Source organism: Lissotriton vulgaris, chromosome 1_1 (genome assembly GCF_964263255.1).
Source record: "Lissotriton vulgaris chromosome 1_1, aLisVul1.2, whole genome shotgun sequence".
Lineage (NCBI taxonomy): Eukaryota > Metazoa > Chordata > Amphibia > Caudata > Salamandridae > Lissotriton > Lissotriton vulgaris.
Genome location: NC_141685.1, coordinates 372,393,592 through 372,421,427, shown reverse-complemented (window position 1 = coordinate 372,421,427; position 27,836 = coordinate 372,393,592). Strand labels below are relative to the sequence as shown.

The window sequence follows — 27,836 nt, the reverse complement described above, 5'->3', positions numbered from 1 at the left end:
GAACTGCAGCAGCTACAGGTACCTGTGGAGGTGGTTGGTTGCATGAGATTATACAGCTCTATATGCCAAGTACAGATGCATACTGGGTAAGTAGCCTTTTCCATTCGAGGCATGTGAGCTGTAGATCACATGCTATGCATAGACTATACAGCAGTCTTCCCCCAAGCGGTGGCTATCCTGTAACTGATGAAGTTGTCTGAAACTGAGTTTTAAGAACTGCTTGGCCCACATTGGCTTGTTGACTGGCTAACACATCTACACAACAGTGCTTGGTGAATGTGTGTGGTGTGGACCATGTTGCAGCTTTGCAGACGTCAGTAATAGGGACATTCCCTAAGAAATCTATAGTAGCCCCTAGCTTACGAGTGGAATGTGCTCTAGGAGGTACCGTTAGAGTCCTTTTGGCTTTGCATAGCAAATCTGAATACCTTTAACGATCCACCTAGCAATACCTGATTTGGATATAGGATTGCCCTTGTGAGGTGGTGCAAAAGTGACAAAGAGTTGTTTGGTCTTACAAAAGATTTTGTTCTCTCAGTGTTATACAAGAGTGTTCTTCTAACATCTAAGCTGTTTACAGCTCGTTCTGCAACGGAATCAAATTGAGGGAAGAAAAGCACAGGTTACTACTTGTGTAACGATATATCTGTAAGAGACATTAGTTAGTGATAGATTCCTTACCTTAGAATATCCCCAGGCGTCAGACTGGATCCGGAAAGTTTTGCGTAGCAGTACCCTTGTGCGTCGGTAGGCGTCGTCTGCGGCTCCGCGTCCGTCGTCGGCGTCGTGGGCCCCGTGATGACGTCGTCGGAGTACTTAGACGCCGCCTCCGCGTGCGGACGTCAGTTCTTAGCCACAGCTTTTCCGCGCCAGAAGCGCAGAGCCATGACAAAAACCGACACTGGTGCCAAGAAACTAGGGCCCTGAAAGGGGATGACCTTAACCCTAGATATCGGTTCGCAGAACGGGGAGGATGGGTGTGTCGGTAAGGAATCTATCACTAACTAATGTCTCTTACAGATATATTGTTACACAAGTAGTAACTTGTGCATCTGAAAGAGACAAGTTAGTGATAGATTCCTTACCTTAGAATAGATACCCCAGCAATACCATCTCCGTGGTGGTGGGTCTGCGAACCAATATTTACACCAGAAAGTCCTGGAAAACGGAACGGCCAAAGTAGCCGTCCCTCCGGACTTGACTGTCCAGGCAGTAGTGCCTAGCAAACGTGTGCAACGAGGCCCACGTAGCTGCCTGGCAAATGTCCTGCAAGGGCACAACTCGGCCCAAGGCAGTTGTAGTGGCCGTGGCTCGAGTGGAATGAGCCCTCAGCCCAACAGGGGGTTCCTTCTTAGCCAAGGAGTAACACGCCTGGATGCACATGATAATCCATCGAGAGATGGTCCTCTTGTGCACCGCTTTCCCTTTCTTAGCGCCCACGTACCCAACAAAGAGTTGATCATCCACCCGAAACTGGCGTGTGCGATCCAGATAGAACGAGAGCGCACGTTTTGGGTCCAGACGGTGGAGCCTCTCCTCCTCTCTCGAGGGGTGTGGAGGCGGAAAGAAGGTGGGCAATGTGATGGACTGCCCAATGTGGAAGGCGGTGACCACCTTAGGCAAGAAGGAGGGCCTAGTCCTCAAAACAACCTTGTCCGGATGGACTGAAAGGAATGGAGGCTTACAAGAGAGAACCTGGAGCTCACTCACTCTCCTGGCAGAGGTGATGGCTACCAGGAAGGCAGTCTTCAAAGAAAGAAGGCGAAGGGGACAGTTATGAAGTGGCTCAAAGGGAGCGCACATCAGAAATGTTAGAACCAGGTTCAAGTCCCACTGAGGCATCACAAAGGGAACAGGAGGAAAGGTATGAGTGATGCCCTTCAGGAATCTGTTTACGATAGGGGACTTGAACAAAGAAGGTTGGTCAGGCAGCCTCAGAAAGGCTGAAAGAGCCGAATGATAGCCCTTGATAGTGCCCAGAGCAGAGCCCTGCTGGGCAAGAGAAAGAAGGAAGAGAAGAACCTCAGAGAGAGGGGCATTGAGGGGATCCACAGCCTTTGCTGTGCACCATGCCACAAATCTGTTCCACCTGCAGGCGTATACCGTCTTTGTGGAGGGACGCCTGGCTGCCAGAATGATGTTGCAAACCTCAGGAGGCAAGTCAAATGGCCTCAACTGTCGCCGCTCAATCTCCAAGCATGGAGGTGGAGACTGCACAGGTTCGGGTGGAGGACCGTCCCCTGCTGCTGCGACAGAAGGTCCTCCTGAAGAGGCAGACGAAACGGGGGATCGACTGACATACTGAGTAGCTCGGGATACCTGTACCTTCGTGCCCAGTCCGGAGCCACAAGGATGACTTGTGCCCGGTCGCGCTTGATCTTCTTCAGCACTCTGGGCAGAAGAGGTATAGGCGGAAAGGCGTACAACAGACCACAGCTCCACTTGCGACGAAAAGCGTCTCCGAGCGAGTGCCGCCTTGGAAATTCCAACGCGCAGAACTGATGACATTGCGCGTTCTCTTCGGTGGCGAATAGATCTAACCAAGGCTCTCCCCATCGCAGAAAGAGGCCTTGCGCCACGTCCGAGTTCAGATGCCATTCGTGATCCATCGAGCACCGACGGCTGAGTTCGTCCGCCCTGGCGTTCAGAGAACCTGCCAGGTGTTGAACCACCAGAGTCACGCCCTGATGTTCCAGCCATTGCCAGAGACGCAGAGCCTCCTGGCTAAGGGTCCACGACCCCACTCCGCCCTGTTGTTGCAGTACCACATGGCGGTGGTGTTGTCCGTGAACACCTGCACTGCACTCCCTCGGACAGACGGGAGGAATGCTTTCAGTGCCAGACGAATCGCCCGCAGCTCCAACAGATTGATATGGAGCCGGGACTCCGCCGGAGACCAGAATCCTCTGATCTCTGCCTCTCCCAAGTGGCCTCCCCAGCCCTGGAGGGACGCGTCCGTCAACTACGTGCTCCGGTTGGGGAAGGGAGAGGGATCTGCCGTTGACCCAATCGCGGTCCGTGAGCCACCACTGCAGCTGTCTCGCAGTGCCCTCCGAGATCAGGACATGGTCGGACAGGTTGCCCCGGTGCTGGGCCCACTGAAACTTCAGGTCCCACTGCAGAGCCTGCATCAGCCACCGTGCGTGATGCACCAGAAGGATGCAGGAGGCCATCAGCCCCAGAAGCCGCAGCGTCAACCTGACCGAAACCCGGGATAACGGCCGGAAGATCGGAATCAGAGCCTGTATATCCCAGACCCGCTGTTCGGGCGGGTAAACCCGAAACTGCACCGAGTCGAGAACCGCTCCGATGAAAAGGAGCTTCTGAGAGGGGCACAGGTGTGACTTCGGCACATTGATGGAAAATCCCAGCAGGTGCAGGACATCCGCCGTAGTCTGGAGGTGGCTGACGACTGCCTGGGGCGAGCCCGCCTTCAACAACCAGTCGTCTAGGTAGGGGTAGACTGATACCCCTAACCTGCGCAGGTGAGCTGCGACCACCGCCATCACCTTCGTGAACACCCGTGGGGCGCTGGTAAGGCCGAAGGGGAGCACAGTAAACTGAAAGTGCTCGAGGCCTACCGTGAACCGCAGGTAACGCCGGTGGGCCGGCAGGACGGGGATGTGGAAATACGCGTCCTGCAAGTTCAATGCTACCATCCAGTCTCCTGGGTCTAGGGCAGCCAAGACCTGAGCCAGTGTCAGCATTTTGAACTTCTCCTTCCGGAGGAAGCCGTCGACGTTCCTCAGATACAAGATATCGCGTAGGCCCCCTTTGCCCTTCTTGGGTACCAGGAAGTAGTGGGAGTAGCAACCACGTCCTACTTCTGGCCCAGGAACGCGCTCGATGGCCCCCTTGGCCAAGAGGGCCGAAACTTCTTCCTGCAGGAGCCGCAAGTGATCCCCCGATACGCGGTGGTGTTGCGGTGGCATGGCTTGAGGGGTCGTCTCGAAGGGGAGGGAGTAGCCCCTTCGGACGATCTGCAGCACCCACCTGTCCGAAGTGACTGTGCGCCAGTGAGAGTGGTGATGGCGAACCCTGCCTCCCACTGGCGTCACATGGGCCAAAAAGCACGGACTAGGAGGGTTTAGAGGCGGATGCTGCGGGGGCAGGTGTGGACTGGCTCCGCTTGTTTCCCCGACCGCCTCCACGGCGGTTTCTACGCCCGCCGCCGCGCTGGACGACAGTTTGCGGCGAGTGGCTGGCGGCACGTGTGGGGGCGCCCCTTCCTTGGCCACGAAAGGAGCGAAAGGCACCCATTTGCTGGCGTGGGGCCGAGAGGCCCAAGGACTTGGCAGTAGCCCTGGAGTCCTTAAAGCGCTCAAGCGCGTGGTCTGCCTTGTCGCCAAAGAGGCGTCGGCCATCGAACAGCATGTCCATGAGTGTATTTTGGACGTCTGCCGAGAAGTTGGCGGATCTCAGCCAGGCGTGGCGTCGTATCGCCACCGTCGTAGCCATCGCTCTGCCCAGCGAGTCAGTAGCATCCAGTCCGCACCTGATTGAATACTTTGCTGCATCCCGGCCCTCCACTAGGGCTTGGCCGAGTTTGGCCCGTACCTCCAACGGACACTCTGGCAGCACGTCCGCCACCGTTTCCCACAGAGAGAGGGTGTAACGGCCCAAGAGGCATGCGGTGTTGGAAGACCGCAGTCCCAAGCTAAGGGACGAGAATACCTTCTTGCCATAGGCCTCGTACCTCTTGGATTCCCGATCGGGGGGAGCCGTCGGGAATGCGGTCTGGGAGTTAGAGGCCTGGATAACCAGACTCTCGGGGTGGGGTGGGTGGACAGGAAACATGGGTCGCCTGGGGCCGGGCGGTGGCGTCTGGCCACGTTCCTATCTACAGGCGAACCTGTAGCGGGCATGGACCAAGTGCCCAAAAGAACGTCCGTCAAGGCCTCATTAAACGGCAGCAGAGGTTCCATGGAGCATGACTGCGGCTTAAGGACCTCTGTGAGGAGGTTAGTCCTCACGGCCGCGACGGGGAGCTCAAGGCCCAAGGCCTTAGCAGCCCTCCTCAACACCACACTATAAGTAGCGCCCTCCTCCGAAGCCACGGTAGGAGGAGAGACAAATCCAGTGTCTGGAGAGGTGTCCAGGCCGCTGGCCTCCCCAAGGTCTCCTGTCCAGTCCATGTTAGACTGACACTCCCTGGTCAGAGGGTCCTCAGACCCCTCCCAATTCTCCTCGTCCCCCATCTCCTGAGATTCAGGGTCATAAGTGAATGGGGTCGGTTCATAGAAATGAAAATCTCCGAACGGCGTCGAGAGCGGCGCCGATAGGCGTCGTTCCCACGTCGGAACCCATTAAGAGGAGGCATCGGGGACGGCGCCGCCCGAGGACGACGCCGGAGGGGACACCACACGGACCAACGCCGGGGGGGTCGTAAGGTCCACCGGTGACGATCCAGCGCCCGAGGAGGGTCCAGCGGCGCCGGGCCAGAAGGCACCGACGACGCCGGGGCCGCTGTACCCTGCGGCGCCGAGCCCGAGGGCACCGGCGGTGTCGGGATCGTGGAGCCCTCCGGCGCTGGGCCCGAAGGCGCCGGCGGCGTCGAGGCCGAAGCACCCGACTGCGTCGGGGTCGTGGTCCCCGAAGGCGCCGCGGACCCGTCGGAGGAGAAAGGGACCTCATGGCCATGAGGAAACGCTCGATCTCCTCCGGCGTCGCGTTCAGCCCAGGGACCGGGGGGTATGGGGCCGAACGCGGCGCCCACGACTCTCGAGGAGCCGCGTGGGCGGTGTCACCCGAACCCCCGGCCGCATCGCGCGAGCATCGGGGGGAGTCTGAAGAGCGATGATGTCTCTTCGACTTCTTATGTTTCTTACCTGACGACTTGGACCCGGAGGAGTGGCGCAGACTCCCGGAGCTGTGACGGCTCCGTCCCCGCGACCTGTCCCTCGACCTCCCGTTGGACGGGGACCTCACACGGCGCGGGGCCGACTGGCGGATCTGGAGTCGCCGGCGGGACCGCTCCCGCCTGGCCTTCCTCGAAAGGCCCGACAGTCGGAGCAGGCCTCGTCGTCATGGTCGACGCCCAAACACATCAGGCACAAGCGGTGGGGATCCGTGACCGACATGGTACGGTCGCACTCGTCACAATGCTTGAAGCCGGGCATCCCTAACGGCACCGTCGGAGTCGTAAAGACTTCGAAAAGGATCAAAAAGATCACAAAAGTTTAGTCAAAAAGTGACTAGGGAACTGCTCTTTCCAGATCTGCGCTGGCTGGCGCGGAAAAAAGAATAACTGACGTCAGCACGCGGAGGCGGCGTCTAAGTACTCTGACGACGTCATCACGGCGCCCACGACGCCGACGGACGCGGAGACGCAGACGACGCCTACCGACAGGCAAGGGTACTGCTACGCAAAACTTTCCGGATCCAGTCTGACGCCTAGGGATATTCTAAGGTAAGGAATCTATCACTAACGTGTCTCTTTCAGATACAGTAATTTTATTTAACCAACTGATTTTTTTGAAATGCAAATACTAACTTAGGTAGGAATTTGATATTGGTACGAAGAACTACTTTATCTTTGTGTAGCTGGAAAAAAGGTTCTTCTATGGTTAGTGCCTGTTGTTCACCCACTCTCTTTAATGAAGTGATTGCAATGAGGAAAGCTGTTTTCCAAGTAAGGATCTGTAGTTGACATTTGTGCATGGGTTCAAATGGTGGGCCCATTAACCTTGTGAGAACTATATTAAGATTCTACACTGGGGCAGGTGGAAGTCTTGGTGGTATAACTCTATTTAGTCCATTCAAAAATGCTTTGATTACAGGCACTCGAAAGAGCAATAAATGGTGTCTATTTTGAAGATAGGCTTCTATTGCAGTGAGATGCAGTCTGATGGATGTATAGGCTAACGCTGACTGCTTCAAATGTAACAGGAAGCAGAGAATGTTTTGTATCGAGGCATCATGACGGTTGATGTTATTGTTTTTGCGATGGATAACAAATCCCTTCCATTTGGCTGCGTAGTAGGCTTGTGTGGTAGGCCTCCTGGCCTCCTTAATAATGTTAATACAGTCTGGTGGAAGTTTCAGATATATGACTTAAGGAGCCAGATCGGAAGGTTCAATTGTTTGCGATCTAGGCGTTTGATTTCTCCATGGCTCTGTGTGAGGAGACTGGGAGTTAAATGTAATTTTTGATGCAGTACCAGAGAGTTCCAACAGGGTTGTGAACCAGGGTTGACATGCCCATGTTAGAGCTACTAGGATTAGTGTTAGATGTTTGCTTGAGTTTCCGAACCACTGATGGAATGAGTGGGAGAGGCGGAAAAGCGTAAGCAAATATCTCTGACCAGTTCACCCATAGAGCATTGCCTTTGGATAATGGGTGTGGGTACTTGGAGGCGAAGCTTTGACATTTTGCGTTTTGGTTTGTTGCAAACAGATCTATGTGAGGGACTCCCCAAGCTTGGAAGTATGACAGGAGAACTTGAGGATGAAGTTCCCATTTGTGTATTTGATACCTCTGCCTGCTGAGTAGGTTCGCAATCTGGATGTTCACTCCGGAGAGGTGTTCCGCTAGGAGATAGATTTTGTGGTGAATAGCACACCTCCAGATGTCTTGGGCTAAGTGAACAGCTGGAGAGAGTGTGTCGCCCCCTGTTTTTGTATGTAATACACAGCTGTCATGCTGTTTTTGTATGTAATACACAGCTGTCATGTCTGTTCGAACCAAAACAGCTTTGCCGGACAGGTGATTTTGGAAAGCTTTGAGAGGGTAAGTTCTCGCTTCATGAAATGGTTATAATGCAGCGATTTCTTTACTTCATCAGTATCTCTGTAAAGTTGTCTTTGTCATTCTTTCGACAGCTCTGTACAACTCCTGGTTATATTAGTGTGAGTGTAGCGCAACCTCGCATCAAATGATTGACCCTTCCAAGACTAATGAAAGAAGGGGACCTAACGATTTCAGATTTCTATTTATATTACTTAATTGGACAGGCCACTATGCCAAATACTGGATTCCTGATCAAACACCTGGTATGTACACTATTATTGAGCAACAGTGGCGAGCCCCTTTAAACCACTAGTCAAAATAAGCAAGGGACCTGCAGTCGCCCCTGACGATGTGGATGTGGTGGAACTCTAATATTGGTCATGGAAGCAGTTGGACCTCTGTCTGGTATTTGAGATGCTTCCGGGAATGCAAAACCCCAATCTTTCACCTATAACAAAACCGCTTTTGGAATTTTTGGGACAGTGGGGATAGAAATGTGAGGTGATCTATTGCTAGGAGGAACCTTCATAAGCATGCCCAAATACAAAGGGAGGGAAGAGAAAACAATGCTGGCTATACTGTTTAATCACAGATTAAGATCATTTACAAAAGCAGCATTTGCTAGCTTTTAAGCACCCAGACCTGAGTTTATGTTGCTCAGAAAATGCCTTCAATACAGGAGGAAAGCAAAAAGTTCTGGGATGACCCTGCAAAAAGGGCCAGGTTCAACACAACCCCCTTCCAGCCTAAAGCCAGGGTAGATTAATCAATACCTTGGTAGGCTTCCCTGCTTGGGGCGATAGAACATGGACCCTGGCCCGCAACTGCAGGGGCATACCCCAGTTCAACGCCAATCTGAACCCATTTGGATCCCTCTGTCCATACTCTCAGGGCCCACTAAGCTAACCCATGGGGAACCGTTCTCCTCACCTGTGGGCACCATCTGTGCAGCACCTATTCTAACTTGTTTACAGGTGTATCCCAACAGACAGACAGTACCCACATGGCCATCGCAGGGGTACGGCCCAGTCCACCCACGGGGTGTGACTCCTGTACCCCTCCCAGAGGCAACTCTGTCCACCAGGACAGCAAGCCACAGTGGCCACTGAGAGCTGTCAGTGATGAGAAACAGGCTCCAGGCCTATCATGGTTCTACAACCTCTGTTTCGTCAAAGAGTGGTGGGAGCAGTAGCTCTAGGTGCCTGGCACCCTTCGTCCACTCTCCCTCCTGTCAGGTCAGATATGACATCCTGACACTGACCCACCAGCCCCTGGTCTGTATCTGGTGGCTGGACAGGAGACTGGGGTGGGCTTTGCCACACCTCCTCCTCCTTGGGGCTCTGCACCCTCCCACCTGGAGGGGTACCCCCCTTCCAGAATTATCAGGGCACCTGTGGCAGGTGTCCTGCACAATTCACCCACCAGTTCAGGGGTTCTATCCTGCAACTGGGATCCCAGCCTAGGGTCTGTACCCTTACACTGGGAAGAGGTCAGGTTTTAGGCTTTCCTCTCCCTGCCCCCCTTACCAGAAGACAAACCGGTAGGGGCACTGTTAGCAGTTGCCCCTTCCTCCAGGTGAGAGGGGACACCCTTAACCCGGCCCTCCAAGCCCGGGTCTGTACCCTTAGGCTGGCCCTTGCCTGGCAACCCTGGACTTTTTCCCCACAAGGGAAACACACTCCTCTGGAGTTGTGCAAGAGTCTGCCTGGCGCAGGACCCCAGCCTAATGTCCACCTGACAGAGCATGAAGATCTCCCAGGCCAGAAGTGGCCTCACCAGGGTCAGTCCTGGGGTGCTCTGACCTCAGAGCTGGCAACCCCATACCCACTGGCCCTTCCATGGGGACCACGTCCCCCTCTCACCCCTTTATCTGGACTCATGCCCTCTCCCCACTGAAGAGGTCCTGCAAGACACTAGAGCTGGTGGAATTCTAGTGACAGCAGTCTCCCCAGCTCAACTGACATCTTGGGATCCCCTCAGGGGACAGTCTCCCGGTACAGACCAGCCCCCCCCCTCCTGGTGTTCCCTCATGGAACCAACCAGGCCTTGAGACTGGGTTTTGGGCACCTCGGGCACAGCCCACTCCCGATCCTCCTCCTCTGAGACAGGACATGGACCCTACATCCCCCCACTACTCTGAGACCGATCTAGGTTACCACAGCCCTCCCCCCAACACACTGGGTTGGAAAGAACCGGAGCCATCTCCTTCAGGATCACCCCCAGATGCTTCTTCAGATGCTCTGGAATCCACCAAAAGTTGTGCCTCCAGTGGGAGCTCCCTGGGGTCAGAGAACTCACACTCCACCAGGCGTTGGTATATCTCTGGAAAACAAGAACTTAAAATATGTGATGTGATGTATGTGATGTATGTGATGTTCTCCGCAAATTGAATCATACAACCCCACACAGGTGTTAACCAAGCTATCCTTTGCCTTACCATCAATAGCGTCACACACGAACCCCACACCACTCTCCTGAGATTGGCAAGACGGTGTCTGGCGGTCTCTGTCACTCAACCCACACTCTTCTGGGCGGTCTCCACACTAACACACCAGGATTTCTACCATGGTGAACCCCTCTTCCTGCACCACTCATCTAGAGTCAGAAGTGTGTCCGGCCCACCACTAGGGACTATGAACCCATGTGCCAGTTCCCCAATCCACCTCAAGGACACTGTGCACCACTGGAGCTACGTCATATCCTTGAACCCACTGGTGTATGTTAACCCCCTCCTTTAAGTCAGCCGCCACAGCTCTAGGTGTGTGTACTACTCCCTAAGCACTAGATAACTAAATTGTGCTGCCACCATCTGAGCTGGACTCCACCGCCAACCCAGCCAAGCTCACTTCCTGAGCTACATATATTTATTTTTCTTGGGCTAAGACCCTTTTGGTCTCAGCCCTCTCTAGCTCCTCATTAAGTCTCTGCTCACAAGCAAGAAGCCAGCCATCTTTTTCTGTTTCTCCCTCACTTTCAGGGAAGTCCTCCTCCTCAAACTCAACTGATAGTGTTGGCCCCCAACGGGGTAACTCATAATGAAATAGGGATGCCTGAATCTTCTCTTCTCTTCAAAGGCAGCCCCCTTTCCTTACAGAACACACACAGCTCCCTCATTGTGTAGATGAAAATGTGCCAGAAGTCAAGTTCCATTTTGCAACAACTAACCAGAGTCTCAGTATGAAAGATACTCCCAGGTGGACACCAGAAAAAAGAAAAAACAGTATGTGGTTGCATAACGGTCTGTACAATACCAGTAGTCCATGACCCTCACCGCAGACCACCACTGTTAGAAATGGGGGTCTCTAGGTGGAAGAGGTAGTACCTTTGTCCAAATAGAGGCCCGTACTTCTAGTCAGGGTAAAGGGGTACACTCCTAAAATAACCCCTACTCGCCCCCTTGGTAGCTTGGCACGAGCAGACAGGCTTATCTAAGAGGCCGTGTGTAAAGCATTTGTGAACACATACAGTAATACAGTGAAAACACTACAAATGGACACCACACCAGTTTAGAAAAATAAGTAAACTTTATCTAAACCAAAACAAGACTAAACGACAAAAATCCACAATACAGTTATCAAGTTATCCTTAAAAATAGGTTATTTACTCAAATAAAGCTTTAGCAACAAATAACTCCACCCGGAGTAATAACGGCGTAGTGACCGGTAAAAATCTCAAAGTACGGCGCCAGGCACACAAAGAACAGTACCTTGGAAACGATGAAAACAAAGACAGTTCACGGCGTCGGGAGGGGATGTTTCGTTGGCGCTGCGCGGCGTAAGTTCCTTATGACCCCAGGGGAGGTGAAGTCTCTGCTCCTTACTGCAGTGCACGAGAGTGCGAGACAACCGTTCCTTACTGCGTCGGGGAGGTGACGTCACGATGGCGCCAAAGCCTCCGTTTCTTACGATGATACGAGGTCGATGGATTCGGGGATCACCCACGTCGTGGATTGGCTCCGCGATGATGAAATCGGCTTTGGAGTCGATACGGCACGACAGCAGGCGTCGGGCCTAAGTCGCAAGTCGGAGCAGCTCTAACGACCTCGGGGCAGGTTACGGCGTCGCTCGCCAGAGTTGCAATGTCCATCTGTAGCAGCTGAAACAGCAGTTCCAGATGCAAGGAGACAGAAGGGGTGAATTCTTTGTGTCCCTGAGACTGTAGAACAGGAGGCAAGCTCAATTCCAAGCCCTTGGAGATCTTTTCTTCAAGCAGGTGACAAAGCAAAACAGCGAGTCCTTTTCTCCTTTCCGTGGCAGCAAGAAAGCTACTGAAAGCCAACTCCAGAGAGCAAACAGCACAGGGGCAGTATCCCTCTTCAGCTTCTCCGGCTCTTCTCCTTTGCAAAGGTTTCCTCTTGATTTCCCAAAAGTGATCTAAAAGTCTGGGGTCTGGGCCCCACTTTTTATACACACAAATCCTTTGTTCTCTGAAGGGAGAGAGTGTCTATACCCAGCCAAAACCAGTCCTGTACTCACTGGTGCAGATTCCTAGAAGGAGTTGGAGCATTGGTGAAGGCAGCCCAGGCCTAGGCACGTGAAAGGAAATCTCCTCCCCTACTCTAAATGCAATCCAGATCTATTCAGCCCAGCCCTGACTCATCAGACTTCTAGACCCACATCCCTTCTCCAGCCCCTGTCATCCAAAAGCCAGACATGCAATACAGAAACCTAGCAGAGGCACACTTGATGGTTAGGAAAGAAAATACCTACTTTCCAAAAGAGGTATTTTCAAACACAGAATGTAACAAGCACTGGCGTTGCCAATAGGTCTCGCAGTAGGAAAGTTTGAGCTATTGGTTTTCTAAATGACATTTTATTTTTTTGTTTTGTGATTTACAATGCCCATACTTTTAACTTTTCGCATTAGGAAAGTTTGAGCGATTCGAATTGTATTGTATTGTATTGTAAATGACACTTTTTTAATTTATGTGTTGGTTTTGAAAATAGCAAAATTAATAGCTTTGTCAGTTACAATGTCAATAGTTTTAACTTTTCGCAAATGTGACACCTATTGTATTGTATTGTATTGAAAATGACACTGTAAATGACACTTTTTTAATTTATGTGTTGGTTTAGAAAATAGCAAAATTAATAGCTTTGTCAGTTACAATATCAATAGTTTTACCTTTCGCAAATGTGACACCTATAGCATTTGTAATGCAATGTGTGTTGTATTTACGTGACTTAGATGTATTGATATTACAAATAACAATGGCTTTTAATTTTGTAAATAATTAATACTTAAATAAAAGTTATTGTAATTTATAATGGCAATAGCTTAAACGTTTGTAAATACATTTTGTGAAGATTATGTTCAGTGTATTTTATTGTGACGAAAATCCAAGAACATTGCATTTGCACCTACACACACATATGTGTTGTAGCACTGAGTGGTGTGAGGGTGAGGGTGAGTGGGTGTGTGAGGGTGAGTGAGGGGGTGTGAGGGTGAGTGAGGGGGTGTGAGGGTGAGTGTGTGTGAGGGTGAGGGTGTGAGGGGGTGAGGCTGCATGTATCATAAAAACTAACTATAATGTGTAAAATTACCAGCACCAAACTATATAATTGGCAGAGCCGGTCCTAGGCCTTCTGAGGCCCCGGGCGAAAGGGAAGATGTGAGGCCCCTCTAAGTGCCTTACTGCCTGCGCGAGTGCGCGCAGCGCTTTTCCCGCATTTCATATCGGGCCCCCTGCTCTGCGGTCTACTCTGTGGGGCCGGCGGCGGGGCCCCCTGAGTGCGAGGCCCTGGGCATCTGCCCATACCGCCCATGCCTAGGACCGGCCCTGATAATTGGAACATGTCTTAAAACGGACTAAATGGCTGGTACCACTGCAACCATGCAGCCATGCATGCAACCAAGCACCCTTGTTTACGTAATTTGAGTGGTCGCAGCTCTGCCCCCTTATGGCCTATGGTAGCAGTTTCTGTTGCAAGAGCATTCCCCTGTAAGCCCACTTCTCCACGGTGCCACATGCCCCTCTGTGTGGAAGTAGTTCCTGCTGTAACATCCCTGTGAGAACATCTCTCATCACTCCCACTGTGCTTCGAGGACTTGTCTCCACTGCCCGACGCGCCCCTCCCTGTGAACGGGGTTCAGCATTTGAGACCTATGAGTAAACCGTATCTTTTTATAACGCCGTTTCTAGGCGCTAGACTGAGCAAGACAACTGGCTGATGAATGGCGGATCTGCATATTCAATGACAGGAAAACTCGGGGGAAAAAACCCCGACAACTGTGCGGATAACAGCGAGAGATGTAACTTAAAGAGAAGCAAGAACTCAAAGATTTTCTGAGTAGCAAAATACGGCTATTTTACCTAAAATGTTAAAATACAAAGTCATTCAGTGCCAAAGTACTTTTAACAGGTTTGTCGTGTCGTGACTGATTAACGCCCGCTGCGATTCATCTCTTGAGTAGCGATTGAATACAAGATATTTTAGTTCCCCTTGAGACAAGTTGTACTGTCGACCTATATATTATCGTATATGTCCTATATTGCAAATGCTACTTACCAGTATGCATCTGTTCTTGGCATGTAGGGCTGCTGACATTCATATCTGTGCATAGATCGCCACCTAGTGTTGGGTCCGGATGATTGCACATTGTTGTCCTGGAAGAGTCTTCGAAGTATCACGAGATAGGTGGCTCCTCCCCTGGACTACAGTGCGCATGGGCATCGCCTCCATCCCCAGATTGTTTTTAGCCATTGGCAGAGATGGAGTGAAGAATGTGAGTGATGACCATGCTATGAGCATATGTATATATATGAATGAATACTGCAGCTGCTACAGGCGCCGGGGAGGAGGGTGGGCGATATGAATGTCAGCAGCCCTACATGCCAAGAACAGATGCATACTGGTAAGTAGCATTTGCAGTTCGAGGCATGTGGGCTGCTGAATTCATATCTGTGCATAGAATACATAGCAGTCCCTCCATTAGCGGCGGCCGCCCGTGCCAGCTGCAGCAGTCTGAAAAAGTGTTTTTAGAACAGCCTGACCAACAGCTGCCTGCTGTTTGGAATGCACGTCCACACAGTAGTGCTTAGTGAAAGTATGTGTGGTAGACCATGTGGCTGCTCTACAGATATCTTCTAAGGGAATGTTACCTAGGAAAGCCATAGAGGCCCCCAACTTCCTGGTGGAGTGGGCCCTCGGTGGGATAGTGAGGGTGCGCTTAGCTTTAGCGTAACAGATCTGAATGCACTTTACTATCCACCTAGCAATCCCTGCTTTGGAGATAGCGTTTCCCTTGTGGTGTGTGGCAAAAGCAACAAAAAGCTGCTTGGTTTTGCGAAAATCTTTTGTCCTGTCTACATAATACATCAAGGCCCTCTTAACATCAAGGGTGTGGAGCATGCGCTCCGCCAGCGTCTCTGGGTTTTGGAAAAACACCGGCAATTCAATTGTCTGGTTTAAGTGGAATTGGGATACCACTTTGGGTAGGAATTTAGGGTTAGTGCGGAGCACCACCCTGTTAGCATGTACCTGGAAGAAAGGTTCTTGGATGGTGAGCGCCTGCAGCTCGCTAACCCTCCGTAGCGATGTAATTGCTACTAAGAACGCAACCTTCCAAGTCAGAAACTGAAGCTCACAAGAGTGCAGTGGCTCAAAGGGAGGACCCATCAGCCTCGTAAGAACCACATTGAGGTTCCATTCTGGAGCTGGTGGTGTCCTTGGTGGAATGACCCTTTTGAGTCCTTCCAGAAAGGCCTTGATAGCAGGGACCTTAAAGAGTGACAGGTGTTGCCTATTCTGGAGGTATGCTGCCATAGCAGACAGGTGAATGCGGATGGAAGAGTATGCCAGATTGCATTGATACAGGTGGAAAAGATAGCAAATGATGTTTTGAATGGAAGCATCTAGCGGGTCAATATTGTGGTTAGCACAGTAGATGACAAACCTCTTCCATTTAGCCGCATAACAAGCTCTGGTAGTGGGCTTCCTTGCCTCCCGAATGATGTTCATGCAATCGGGAGGAAGATTGAGGTAGCCAAACTCTAGGACTTCAGGAGCCAGATCGCCAGGTTGAGCTGTTGCGGATCTGGGTGCTGAATGTCGCCATGGCTCTGCGTCAGAAGGCTGGGAGTGAGGTGAAGCCTTTGATGCAGCACCACGGACAGTTCTAGAAACGTGGTGTACCATGGTTGGCGAGCCCACGTCGGAGCAACCAGGATGAGAGTCATCGAGTGCTGCCTGAGCTTGCGTGCCACCAGCGGTATCAGAGGTGCTGGGGGAAAAGCGTACGCAAATCTGCCTGACCAGTTCATCCACATCGCATTGCCCTGTGATTGGGGGTGTGGGAATCTGGCGGCGAAGCTTTGGCATTTTGCGTTCTCCTTTGTGGCGAACAGGTCTATCTCTGGATGACCCCACCTTTGGAAGTACGGCTGGAGTACTGATGGATGTATCTCCCACTCGTGCATCTGATGGCTGTGCCTGCTGAGCAGATCCGCCATTTGATTGTCCTTGCCCGGGAGATGCTCTGCCATGAGGAAGATGTTCCTCTGAATGGCCCACTTCCACATGCTCTGAGCCAGATGAGACAGCTGTGGAGAGTGTGTGCCTCCCTGCTTCTGAATGTAGTACATGGCCGTCATGTTGTCCGTCTGGATCAACACGACTTTGTTGCACAGATGTACTTTGAACGCCTTCAAGGCCATGAAGATTGCCATCAGTTCCAACACATTGATGTGCATCTTCCTTTGCTGTAGTGTCCATAGTCCCTGCACAGTGTAATGGAGTACATGCGCTCCCCATCCCTGGAGAGAGGCGTCCGTCGTCAGGATAATCTGTGGGACAGGCTCTTGGAATGGTCGGCCCTTGCAAAGGTTGTGTGGATTCCACCAATGCAGAGAGTTGAATGCCCGACCGCTCACCAACACTAGGTCTGTCAGTTGCCCATGAGCCTGAGTCCACTGACGTGCAAGGCACTCCTGAAGCGGACGCATATGTAGTCTCGCGTGCGGGACAATGGAGATGCAGGAGGCCATCATGCCTATCAACTGCATGAACACCTTCGCTGGAAGCGAGTGTTGGGGTCTGAATCGTAGGATCAGCGCCTGGATACTGGCGATTCTCACTGAATTTGGCTGCGCGGTGGCCGCCAGGGTATTGATTGTCGCGCCCAGGTACTGTCGCACGTGGGCGGGCTGGAGATGGGACTTTGGGTAGTTCAGAGAGAATCCCAGATCGTGCAGGAGATGAATGGTGCGTGACACATGGTCGACGCACTGTCGTTCTGTCCTTGCCTGAATGAGCCAGTCGTCCAGGTAGGGAAAGACGTGGACGTGTTGGCGACGGAGATGCGCCGCCACAGTCGCTAGGCACTTTGTAAATACCCTTGGTGCCGTGGTGACCCCGAACGGCAGAACCCTGAACTGGTAATGCTGGTCTAAAATCGTGAATCTGAGATACTTCCTGTGGGAAGGATGCAGGGGGATATGAAAATAGGCATCTTTCAGATCCAGCGTAGCCAGGAAGTCCCCCTGCTGAAGCAGGGGAAGCACCTGCTGCAACGTGAGCATATGGAAGTGCTCCGAGAGGATGTACCAGTTTAGGGGCCTGAGGTCCAGGATTGGCCTGAGGGATCCGTCCTTCTTGGGAATCAGGAAATACAGGGAGTAAACCCCTGTTCCCCGCTCTTGCAATGGAACGAGCTCTATCGCCCCATTTTGCAGCATGACTAGAACTTCTTGCTGCAACAAGGTCAAGTGCTCGCCTGACATAGGACGGCTCCTTGGGGGCATGTCCGGTGGAATGGAAGTAAGCTCTAGACAGTACCCGTACTGGATAAGAGACCTCACCCACCTGTCCGTGGTGATGGACTTCCACGCCGGCAGGAACTGCTGGAGTCTCCCCCCGACCGGTGTTGTGTGGTCGGGGGGCAGTGACAAGACGTCACTGTTTGTTGGTGGTGGTGGACCTGGAGCTATTGTTTCCACGTCCCCTGCCCTTGACGTTATTGCCTCTGTAACCACCTCTACCCTTGTTGTTGTACGAGGTTTGGGTGTTAGTCTTGTAATATTGTGTGGACTGGGATGCCTGTCCCCTTGAGGTGCCTCTGGAATTTGAGCGGCGAAAGGAACCACTCCGAAACTGCTGACTTTGTAAAGCCCCCATAGACTTGGCAGTTTCCGTATCTTTTTTCATTTTCTCCAGGGTGGCATCCACCTCAGGGCCAAACAGATGGTCAGGATTCACTGTTTGATTCAGTATTGTAGTTTGGATGTCAGGTTTGAACCCTGAAATTCTAAGCCAGGCATGGCGTCTAAGCAACACACTGGTATTGACAGCCCTGGAGGCTGTTTCTGCCACATCCAGTGCGCATTTGATGGATGCATTCGTAATGAGTTTCCCCTCCTGAATCAGCATCTCTCCTGCCTCCTTGTATTGGTCAGGCAAGTGTTGCAGTATGGCCTCTAAAGTGTCATAATGGGCCCTATCATAACGTGCAAGTAGGGCTTGTGTGTTAGATATTCTCCAGATATTAGCTGCCTGTGCAGCAATCCGTTTGCCTGAGGCCTCAAAGATCTTGGACTCTTTGTCTGGGGGAGGAGCGTCACCAGTAGTTTGAGAGTTCGCCCTCTTCCGAGCGTTGGAAACAACCAAGGAGTCCAAAGGCAAGTGTCCCTTGATATATGTAGGATCCGTGGGCGCTGCCTTATATTTCCTGTCGATGCGAGGGTTGACCACACGCGCCCGGGTGGGCTCCTTGAACACTTCCGTTGCATGTTTAAGCACACCTTTAAGCATCGGCAGCGTCTTGACTGACTTTTCAGCTACAGAGAAAGTGTCGAAAAGGAAGTCCACATCCACGGGGTCCGAGTGTAGCTCGACGTCGTGGTTAGCCGCAGCTCTCTCGATCAGAGCGTTAAAGGCCGCTGAGTCCTCAGTCGGGGACGTTTTCGCCGCAAAAAGTTGCGCGTCCTGGCCCGACTGCGGGTCCTCCGGGTCGCCTCCGGCTGACCAAGGTTCGTGCTCCTCCTCCGGATCCGAGTACGCCGGATAGTTGTACTCGGCGTCTTCCTCGTCCGCATCGCCGGCGGCGGAATGCGATGGCGAGAGTCCTAGGGCTTGTGGGGACACCGGCTCCACCAGCGCCGAAGAGTCCGCAGAGTCTCTTTTGTTTTTGAGAGGGATCTTAAAATGTTCCAACGCCGGCTCCGTCGTGATCTTCCTCTTGAGGAGAGACAGTTTCCCGGTGTTGGCGTCGATGATTACCTCACGACGTTCCTCTTCAGCAAGCGGTTGGAGTCGAAGCTTCGACACCACCAAGGCAGCTTTCGGTGCCAATACCTCCTTCGAGGGTCCACCCTGTTTCGGCGCGAAGGCCTTCGGCGCCGACTTGGGAGGAAAGGTGAAACGGATAGGCGTTTGCTCCTTCGCAGGCTTAGGCGTGAGCTTTGGCGCCACAGTGCCCGAAGCGGGAACCACACTGTCCTTTCGAATCCGCTGCAGGGATTCCGCCACCTTCTTCGTCAAGGCCGGAGAGGGCTTGACCGGCTCGAGCGACTTCTCAGCATCTAGAGCCTGATCACCCGCAGGCGCCTTCTTCGGGGCCGACGCCCCATGGCTATGCGCGTCGTCGCCCTGACGCTTCTTCGGAGCCGTCTTCGGGTCCACAACCCCTTTCGGAGCCGACGCAGCCGCGTCGGACGATCTCGCCTTCGGCACCGACCCCGAGGGCTTCGGGTCGGCCATCTTGGCGTGGCTCTTCGAGTCGGCCATTTTGGTTTTCTTGGAAGTTGACGCCTCCAGAACCTTCTTCACCAGCGCAACTTTCACTTTCGGTTTCGCATCCGAGGGTGCGTGACCAGTTGGCTTCACTTTCGTTTTCTTCAACGTAAGTGGTGTCTCATAAATGTCCGTGACCGGGCCCGGAGGCGGGGACGTAGGACTCATAGTTAGATCTTGGGTAAGGCCCGAAGGCAATCCCTCGACCTGGGCCGTATGAAGGGGAATAACCCCTGAGTCTGGTTGGGGATGCTCCTCCTCCGAGCTATCTCCCATAGTGGCAAATGCCTGATCGTCGTCCCCTACCTCGTCGGTGACTTCGTCAAAGTTCTCCTCACCCGCGTCGTAGGTCTCCCCCTCGGACGCGGGACTAGAGCCCGAACCTTGCCCGTCGTCTTCTACCTCGACCGATTCCTGGAATATGTCGTCTGGTGGGGGCGCCGCAGTCGATAACTTAGCCTGGAGCCTATGGGCCCGACGAATCTTCAAAGTCTTCTTGCACCGGAATTTCGAACACGCCATGCAGCTGTCCTCATGGTGATCCGGTGACAAGCATGTATTGCACACAGGGTGCACGTCGAGGTGTGAATATTTGGAGTTACACACCGGGCACTTCTTAAACGGAGTTCGCTCCATAGCAAAAAGTGTAGTGTAGGCCCGTCCGCGCCGAAAGCACGTGGAAGGGCAGCAAGAGATCGGAGCTGAGAGTCAGAAAAGAAACTCGTACGCAACTATACCGACGCCCAGCCTAGAGACCTTTTGGTCTCGATTAGAAGTTGAACAACTATCGGTTCAGACAGAGGGAACCGAAACACATCCGAACCCAATGGCGGAAAAAAACAATCTGGGGATGGAGGCGATGCCCATGCGCACTGTAGTCCAGGGGAGGAGCCACCTATCTCGTGATACTTCGAAGACTCTTCCAGGACAACAATGTGCAATCATCCGGACCCAACACTAGGTGGCGATCTATGCACAGATATGAATTCAGCAGCCCACATGCCTCGAACATTATCCTTTGTATACCCCACCCCCTGGCCAGTGAGCCTGCATTACTTAAACAGGAGCCTCTCATAGAGACATGCTAAAGAAGAGAACACGTGCACGTGCGGCAACCCTGTCCTCCGGTGGTGGCATCGAAAGAGAGTGCATTGCGGTTTGAGAATGGCAAGACAACACCCAACAGTGGCGGCATAGGCACGAGTTGTGGGGCTAAGTTTGGTCGGCCTCGATGTGTGTATTTCATAAAGCTCTGCACTGGGGCATGCTTATAATCAATACTAGACACAGCAAAAAACAAGAAATTTTAAAAAAGGGTGTTGGGTTGGAGGATGTGTGTAAATAAAGCACGACCCTTTGAACAAGGGAGAGAGCAACACGAGTGGTGGGGGAAAAGCACGAGGGAGACAGCAACACAGGAAGAAGTACACGGAAGAGACAGCAACACATGGTAGAGAAAATGAGCGGCGCACGGAGACAAAGTGAAAAAATAATGCGTCACCAACACGTACCTGATAATGCAGAGTGGCCGGGAAACTGAAAGTACGGCAGGCCAGCCAGCCAGGATTAATTAGGGGAGGAGAAGCTGCAGAGCGCACGCTGGGCGAAGCCCTTTGATGTGCTGTGCGGCCGTGAATGCGCGTGCTTGTTTGGTCACGTAATTCACGTGAACTTAATGGAAACCGCAGCGCAAGAAGCCCTTGGTTTGACGAGGATTTCGAGCACTTGAATTCTCGCTCCGCTTGCGCGCATTGATAGGTCGCGAGACCTAAAAATCACCCACACTAAAAGATGCATTTTAACATTCTGAGTTCAGGTGTACTAAACTTTTTTTTCTCTTCTTGTTCCCAGGGACAGCTATGTTTATAAGATGTTATAAACAATCTTCCTATTCTGCCCTATGGGAACAGATAGCATGCAATAGTGAAAAAATGAAATTGGCAGTATTTCACTATCAGGACATGCCACACACATCAGGGCATGTCCTACATTTCACAAACAATGCACCCTGCCCACAGGGGTACCTTGGGGCCTACCTTGGGGGTGACTAATATGTAGAAAAGGGAAGGTTTAAGGACTGGCAAATGGGTGCCCTTGCCTAGTCGACATGGCAGTTCCAGACTGCACACTGGCTCTGCAATGGCACGCCAGAGTTACATTTTACAGGCTGCTTCTGTGAGTGGCACAATCAGTGCTGTAGCCTACTAGTAGCATTTGGTTTAGAGGCCCTTGGCACACACAGTGCATTATACTAGGGTCTGACAAGTAAATCAAATATGCCAATCATGGAATCACTAATCCATAATCACAATTTACACAGAAAGCCTATGCATTTGAGCACTGATCATCAGTGCTAAAGTGCCCAAAGTCATAAAACCAAAAAAAACAGGTCAGAAACAATACAAGAGGAAGGCAAAAAGTTCTGGGATGACCCTGCATAAATGGCCAAGGCCCACACAGGTTATACATCAAAACAGTTGCAATTGCCGTACACCTTTCCTGACAGTTGAAGAGTACAATTGTTGAGGGGTGGATGGTAACAGACAACCTTAATATTATGGCATGCAAACTAAATGTGAAATACATACTCTGCAGTATAGCAGGGGACAGAAACATCCACTGCAATCACCTAAATACAAGACTTTTAAAACATTTGCTTTTATTAAATCCATTTTACTGTTACACACGTTTAAAAAGGTAAAACTACTAATAGAAAAACTCACTGAAATTTCGTCGCTTTCAGTGCCTTCCAAGACCCAATGACACTGAAAGATTTCACCCAGAATAGGGTTGTATGGTTTTTTAGCAACCGATCCTTTCCGTCCCGCATGGAAAGCGGACAAATACCATTTTACCACCTGTACCATCCGATCTTTGGGATCCTTGTGTTCTCCAATGCTGTAATATAAAACAAAATTCATGCTTAAAATTTCCATTCTATTCATTCAGATCTGAAGAGAGTGTGGCTACCCAAGGGTGTCCCAGCGCTAAAATCAAACTAGCACCAACCCATTCAACAGCCAATCTTTCACAGATTTTCTACAAGTAGATTATCGTTCCATTTTGCACAGTCTGGCAAGGAATTCCATAATCTGGAAGGCGTGTACGGAAAAAAAAACAACGGCCTCCTCACCTGCCTCTGAGAATTTTTTCTTTGGTCCATCACAAGACATTTAGGGCTCAACTGGAGATTGTAATAGCTATGGAACTTTATTGTGATAGGCCCTGTGAGCAATACGGAGGGCCTTGAACTACACCCGCTGTTTAATCAGAAGACAGTGAAGGTCTGCTAGTACACTTCTTACGGATTGAAGCCTGGGAATATTTAAAAGAATGTGGGCAGCAGTATTTTGCATGCCCTGAAGCCTTTAAAATACTCAGCACAGGGAACCAAATACAAAGCTTCTGTAGTTCAGACAAGATATTATTAGTGCCTCTATAATAAGCCTTCTGGAAAAGAGATGAAAGAGGTCTAACACTTTCCAGAGCACTATGAGAATGCCATAGCAACCCGCTGAGAGGTTCTTCGCTTGGAATTCCATGTTGAGCTTGTTGTCTAGCCAGACACCCAAGCTCTCTATTTTTTGTTTGATCTGTTTATTAGTTTTAACTAGTTGTAGCATACAACAATCGTCTACATTCACGTGCATAGCACAATTGTTCATTACATCATAAAATAGGGAAGATAGAGATCCCTTTCTTACAGATATACTCATACTACTAATTGGAACATATTGCAGTACATATAAATTCCTAATTATTCTTTATATATTTCAAACTGGTAACTTGTACCCTGTCGACATCTGATAACATGCAAGAGATCAATGAATTTATTAACCAACTTATATACTAACTCCCGGCCCTGCGATACTCAAAGATCCCCCCTGCGGAAATTTACATGTGACTGAGTTTTCACACAACCAATATTACTTCAGATGCGACATTTTACTATACATATGTTATCACAAGCACCATTTCACCTCGACAGACACTGAAGCTCTCTATGGGATTTTTCAGGACTGGGCGTGGTTTCTAAACAGTCCCACCAGGGATACAGGGATACAGCGACTGATTTTTAAGGTTGTTCCCCAAAAATATGATCTCAGTCTTCTCCCCGTTAAGTTTGAGACAACAACTGGCCATCCAATCAGCCACCTCCCTTAAGCAGTGTGCAAGTTGGTGGGAATTGGAACAGTGTTCTGGAGAGATGGGCAGTACTATTTGGGTGTCATTAGCATACAAAACTATTGACAAACCATGTGCAATCTTTCAATGTGAATTGAAATCTGCTAGAGATTGGTAAGACACATGCATACACCATAGACAGGCATCCATTTCATGTGTGAGGAAAGTGCCACTTTTTGGCATGGTGTAGGAAGATGGCTCTCTATATAGTGCACTAAAAAGAAGTACTCTGTGCAGAGAGTCCACCAACTGGTTGACCGAGGCAAAAGTATACTAATGCTGTATTTGCGGTAGTGTGGGAGAGCAGTTAGGCTTATCAGAGGGTAGTGCTAAGAATTTATTGTACTCACAGGGGCAATAAATAAGACACAAAATCAAAGAATAAATAGGAGCCAAATTTAGAAAAATATCAATTATTTTTATATATATTTTCGAACCAAGAACTATGTTAAAAGGTAAGTACAGTATTTCTTAAGATAAGTAAATAGTTCAACGTTTGTAAGGGTTCACCTTTCGGGTTTAGAACAGCAGGAAGCCAAGGTTCAATGTTTCACAAACAGGGCGTCGGATGCGTCCCGAATTCCACTGGGAGCTCAGAGTTGGTAACTGGTGCGCTACGGGGAAGGGGGGCCCTCTAAAGACAGGCTGCCCAATAGGACTTGCCAGCAAGTCCGAGAACTCCAAATGGGGTGCTAGGTCACTAGGGTCTTAGGGCCAAGGGAGCACAGCCGGTTCGTCGCTACCTAGCCCGGTGGGCTGAGATCAGAGCAAGTAGGTTTGCCAGCCCCGGTGTGTGAAGGTGCTCCTTGTAGTTAAGGGCAGGCAGCTGGCAGGAGTAAATTCAGGACTGTTGGACAACTGTCAAAGTGGGTCTCAGGGGTCTTAATGTCCCTCAACAGCTGCTAGGCTCTGGTACAGTTGGAGTGCTGACTGAATTCTTCGATGTCGATCTTGGTTGCAGGGCATCCGGTACCCCAGGGATTGGTACTGCATGGCCATGGCCTGCTATAGAGCCTCCACACTCGGTGGGGAGACAGATCTGACCTTCTAGAGCACAACTATCTCTTCTTGTTCGGTTGATGCGCTGGTCGGTCCGGGGAGCTGCAAGTCAGTGGACCGGACTCTGCGGTTTCAGTGCCTACGGTCTGCGGGGCAGTATGTCCTCTACTTCGAGGGAGTTCTTGGGCAGTTTGCGAAGACTGGTACCCCTCTGGGGTTCTTAGAGGCCAAACAGCAGCAGGACGAGATAGTTAACCTCAATTGCAAAGTCTTAAAGTGGCAGGCAGGGGTTCGCCGCCAAAACTCAGTGGAAAGCACTCAGTTCTCAGGACCAGCAGCTCATCTTTGTCCTCTTTGTCTTAAGGTCCGTTGAATCTGAAGTTCTGGGTTGAGGGGTGCCACCTGAATATTCAAATTAGAGGTGTTAGGGGAAGTACGTGGTTGGAGAAATGGCCTACCTACCTTTAGGGTGACTACAACCTCCATATGACCACTTACTGTAGGAAGAGGGCATAACCCTGATCCTAATAGGCTAATTCTCTCTAACACAAGATGGAGGATTGTGAAAAGTGGGGTCCACATCAGCTGCCCCACCATATGGTTAATGCTGGCTAGGCGTGGGGACACCTTCTAATCTAACTAATTTATCTGCCTGCTGTCCCGCCAAAAAGTGAGGAGAGGACAGAGGAGTTGGCATCTTCCACTAGCTGGAAAGGCTTGGGTCGAATTTTAAAGGTGGCATGGCCTTTGAAGCTTTCAGCCCTAGAAAGCAGTTCCTGCTTTGACGAGGTGTGAACACCGTCGGCCAAAGCAAGCTGTCTTCCCGGCCACCTAGAGCAAAGGCTCTCACCCTAGGAGGCCAGAAACCTGTCTAGTAGTGGCAGGCTGGCTGAGACCACTCGGTAACCCCACTAGTAGTTGGTAGGTATTCAGGGGGGTTTCTCGGGTGCCATCTGGGTGCGCTTATTAATAAACTGGACACTGGCATCAGTGCGTGTTTATAAAGACGAGATGTTTGGTATCAAACATATTGGGGTACAGTCAAGCCATCATAGGGCTGGGGAACTTGTTATGGGTTCCCTGTACATTTATAAGGTCTTTTTGGGGGGAGATCCCCTAACCCCCCCATACTTCCCTTAAATGTGTGGTAAAGGCCTATATGTGCTAAACAAATGCGAAGTAACAAATGTGTGGTGAAGACATTGCAACGTACAAATCACGTTGCAAAGACTGTATCCTGTTTATGACTAGTCTGACAGGGATCCTGCTAATCAGGACCCCAGTCACTGTGCCTCCTCCCTAAATTTGACATGGTAAGTACTTCTGTACCTCTGCAGTTGGCTACTGGTATACCCTTGTAAGCCTCTAGTAAATGGTACTAATGTACCCAGGGCATAGGTACACCAGGGCTCTCACATGGACTGCAGCATAAATTGTGCCACCCATGAGAGACCACTCAAACTGTGACTACATGCCTGCCATTGCAGCCTATGTAAGGGCACTACACTTAAAACCTATATTCACCCCTAAGGCAGGCCTTACAATCCTGGAGGCAGTGAGCTGGGTTGTAAGTGTATGGATGCTCCTGCATGAGCAGGACACCCGTAAAAACCCTGGAGTCGATTTTCCAGGCTTTGTAGTTGCGGCCATCCATTTTTATACATATAGTGGCCATCCATCATTATGTGATGGCTAACTATATAGTGGCTGTGCTGAACCTGGTACCAAACATGCTAGAATCATACCCCAACACTGTTATCGGTGTTGGAGGTATGATTCCATGCACTGATTGGCTCCTCTGGGAAGCTCCCAGTAACAGCCTTCCAGGGTGTGCCAGCAAGCTAGTGCTGCTGCCAACCCCAAACACGATTCTGCTGAGCTGAGCTCCAGCAGTTGAAGGTAGAACAATAGATTACCTGTCACATGGAGGTATGACCTCCTACCATACAGGACTTAGTGTGTTGGGCTTGGGTGGGGCGCTTGCCAGCACCACCAGACTGCTTCAAAGGGCACATTTGGTGCACGCCTTGCATACTCTGATTTGAGCCAGTTCAGGGAGCCCTTGGCTCCCGCTTTGGCTTGAACTGGACAAAGGACATGGGAGTATCCTCCACTCTGTCCAGCCCCTCCTCTGGGAGAACCACTGAGTCATCCAAACCCTTTTCCTATGTTATGTAAGGGCTTACCTGTGGGTGGGTCCTCAGATTTGTCGTGGGCAAGACTCGATCCTGAAAGCCTGTCACTCTTTGATGCTCTGGACACTGGGACTTCTCTTGGAACCAACACTGCATCACAGAAGACACTTGCTGCTCCTGGGCTCGCTGTTCTGAAAGTCTTCTCCATTGTCTGTGTTTTTCCCGGATCTTCAACAGACCTGTGGGCATTAGGGACACCTGAAGTAATATTATTGTAGTGAAGGAGTCACCCCCCTGCATCTGCAGGCACCACAATGAAGCTGACCTGTCTGCTGCTCCTGATTTCCCACTGACTTCGAAAGGCTCAGCAACACAGGTGGTGGTTCTGCAACTCCCTCGAGGCATGACCTCTCTGTAATTTTGAGGCCAGTATCTCTCGTCAGAACCGCTGGGACCGAACCCCTGTGCACCTTGTCGACTTGCCATTGCCAAGGCTTCTTGGCTCTGCACTCCAGAGGTCTTTGGGCTACAAGAAGTTCCAGAATCTCTTTCTGCCAAGATTAGTGTTCTCACCACATCCTCTACACTGAGGGCCTTTATCTTTGGTGAGCTGCTCAAGGTCCTATTGCGACTCCTGTGTCTTTGGCCTGTTGGTCCTATCGGGGGTCTTCTCCTGCTTCAGTGGACTCCCCTGCTTACTCAGGGTCTGCTCTGACTCTCTTGATTGTGGTAAATCCCTTGGTCCTTGCTGGTCCCAACATTACTCCTTTTTCGCTTTCCATGCCTGTTGCTGCTGCCAAGGTTTGATGGTACTTACTACAGCACGATACCGAACACCTGGTTCTCGAAGTCCGACGTGGGACAGCTCGTGCACGGCTCCTGGTCTGCCTCAGCATCACCTGGTCCTTACAGCTGCACAACAACATCACCATCATCACTCCTGCACCTTCCGACATCTGTAGGCATTGCTCTTCCGTACCTCCTGGTGACTTCCAAGTGGCATTGACTCTGTCCCGTCTACTTGAAGGGTCTTCTCTTCAAGAATCCACCCTTGAATTC

General features: G+C 51.1%; 1 protein-coding gene across 8 annotated transcripts in view; it reads right to left on the bottom strand.

Moving 5' to 3' along the window:
- OSBPL9 (oxysterol binding protein like 9) overlaps positions 1-27,836 on the bottom strand; it is a 1,205,712-nt gene that overhangs the window by 305,238 nt on the left and 872,638 nt on the right. For all 8 annotated transcript variants that reach the window (XM_086952425.1, XM_086952427.1, XM_086952426.1 and 5 more), the window contains one exon: positions 22,182-22,356. In XM_086952425.1, the coding sequence (XP_086808551.1) occupies positions 22,182-22,356 (175 nt within the window). The remainder of the gene's footprint in view (positions 1-22,181; positions 22,357-27,836) is intronic.